Here is a 2,123-nt window from a genome sequence, read left to right as displayed (position 1 = left end):
AGTTGTTCATTTTAAATGTATATAAATTGTTCCAATGCTAAGCTAAGCATAACTCCTAAGCTTCCACTTCAGTCCCGTCACTCAAATAATGTTATCCAATGTATTTAAATTAACATCCCGCTGTAGTTTTCTGTTTGTAAACATGACAGTAGGAGTTTTGGACGCGTGGCACCGACAGGTAGACTTAGCTATCTATCTGGTAGGAACATCTGACGAGGTAGCTCTCATAGTCAGAACACCGGCATCCTGCATGTTTTAGTTCCATCCCTGGTTCAACACAGCTGGATCAAATGATGGCTCATTAGGAGGTTTTACTTCCTCCAGGGAGAGAACTGAAATATTCAGGATGCCGACCCTCCAGGACCGACTCTGGGCACCACTGCTCTAAGGATACGCTTCTGACCCGTTCGGACCAAACGCCTCACCTTCCCCAGGAAGAGCACGAAGTCTCCCACGGCGTTGATGGTGGCGACCCGCAGCGCGTTCTCTACCAAGATGACGAAGGCGTCCCGGGCTGATGTGCAGAAACTGGTGCTGTTGATGGCAGTGGCTGCATATGCATTCTGGGAAACAAACAACGGCAGTGAGGGTGGCGCTGCCAGAACCTGCGTGCGGGGGCAGGGCGGTCCGTTACCTGGTTCAGGTAGTTGAGGCACTTCTCCAAACACCACAGGCAGCAGATGCAGGACTTCAGCAGGCAGCGGGCGCACACGTTCTCCTGGAGACAACAGGACACAGTTACCGCGGCAACCGCTGAGCTCAACCAGAACTGGGTGGTGGCGAAGCAGAGTGCGTACCCGTCCTTTCAGCTGGTTGTGGACGTACATCAAGATGAGGCGGGGGATCTTCACTAGCGTGATGATGAAGGACCCCTTAGCAACGGTTCCTAGGTGGTACCGGACCAGCCTCAGAACCGACGACAGGATGGGCGTCACCGGCAGCCGGTTCTTATCCCTGCAAGACGGAAGGTTCTGATTGACATTTGGACCTGGACTTGCAGGCAAGCCGAGCCGCCACATTCACCTGGTGAAGTAGTAGGTGACAACGGCGCCAGCCACGGTCATCTGCTGGCAGGCCAGGATGAACTCGCTGATCCAGACCAGACCCACGGCGTGGTACCAGGTCAGGTACTGCAGCGAGCCCGTCAGTCGGAACTCCGTCAAGCCCGTCTCCTCGTTCTGCTCCGGGTTCCCTGCACAGCACCACAACAAACCGCTTAGCTGCTGTTCTGGCCAACAGGGGGCAGCCACTCTGATCCCTCTGAGGGTCAGCAGGAAGGCAGGGGGCGGAGTCTAAAGCTGCGTTCAGACAGTGGGTAAATAGGACCCAAATCGCTCAGATTTCATTATTGTAATATGTAGCCACTTTTACATACAAATGTCATGCACATTTTGGTATTTAAAATGCCACAAAAAAGAAAGAAAAATCGTAAAGTACAAATTAGGCGTGTTTCCATGTACTGGTTTGGACCAATCAATTTCAATCTACCACTGTAACTCCATCAGATGGGCGCTGCGCATGGCTGGAATAAACAGGAAGTAGAGGTAGCTAGCTAGCATGGAGCAGATGTAAGTCTTAATGTATTTTACTATACACTGGTTCGCTATGTCAGCACTTTTTCAGCAAACATTTCTGTCTCCCCTTTAGAGAATTAACTCTTTCAGAAAAAAGCCCAGATAAGCGAGCATAAAAACTTTTTTTTGAGAGTTATTTTGCTATTTTGCCATTTCCATCAACAGTTTATAATATGATACTTTAATATGCACATTAAAAAAATCATTGATGTAAACACGGCTAGTTTGGATCTTTAATTTTGTTGATTTTTTTATTTTTCATCATGTCCATTTCTTCTATTCTATTAATATATGGAAGTCATTTACAGCCATGAGTGTAATATAAACTTGTCGAGTATGTATACTTGTTTAGCTATCGTTGTGAGGACTTTCTCCTGAAGACCAACACTATGAGGACATCCGTGGTTGTGAGGACATTTTGTCAGGAACAACCAAAGGAAAACATCCTGTGGGTTAGGTCAGTCAGTGGTGCAACTGCACATTCAGGTGGATGCGAAAACATAAATCAGGTAGGATTAGCTATAAACTTGAGGTTTAAGGAAAATTTAG

At 47.5% G+C, this 2,123-nt stretch overlaps 1 protein-coding gene and 1 long non-coding RNA gene across 5 annotated transcripts in view; one reads left to right on the top strand and one right to left on the bottom strand.

Moving 5' to 3' along the window:
* Positions 1-2,123, bottom strand: part of slc44a1b (solute carrier family 44 member 1b) — a 21,430-nt gene that overhangs the window by 8,384 nt on the left and 10,923 nt on the right. For all 4 annotated transcript variants that reach the window (XR_001422555.1, XM_015020065.1, XM_015020066.1 and 1 more), the window contains exons 10-13: positions 1,024-1,192; positions 798-954; positions 635-718; positions 426-563 (exon numbers count right to left, since the gene is read on the bottom strand). Coding sequence is in view for 3 of the 4 variants with exons in the window: in XM_015020065.1 (XP_014875551.1) it covers positions 426-563; positions 635-718; positions 798-954; positions 1,024-1,192 (548 nt within the window). In the remaining variant the exon portion in view is untranslated. The remainder of the gene's footprint in view (positions 1-425; positions 564-634; positions 719-797; positions 955-1,023; positions 1,193-2,123) is intronic.
* Positions 1-2,123, top strand: part of LOC106938186 (uncharacterized) — a 22,827-nt gene that overhangs the window by 12,879 nt on the left and 7,825 nt on the right. The gene's annotated exons all lie outside the window — the stretch shown is intronic.

Source organism: Poecilia latipinna, unplaced genomic scaffold, assembly GCF_001443285.1.
Source record: "Poecilia latipinna isolate Pla-1442-1.1 unplaced genomic scaffold, P_latipinna-1.0 Scaffold2529, whole genome shotgun sequence".
NCBI classification, from domain to species: domain Eukaryota; kingdom Metazoa; phylum Chordata; class Actinopteri; order Cyprinodontiformes; family Poeciliidae; genus Poecilia; species Poecilia latipinna.
Note: the sequence above shows the minus strand (reverse complement) of the source record. Positions and strands in the feature narration are given on the sequence as shown.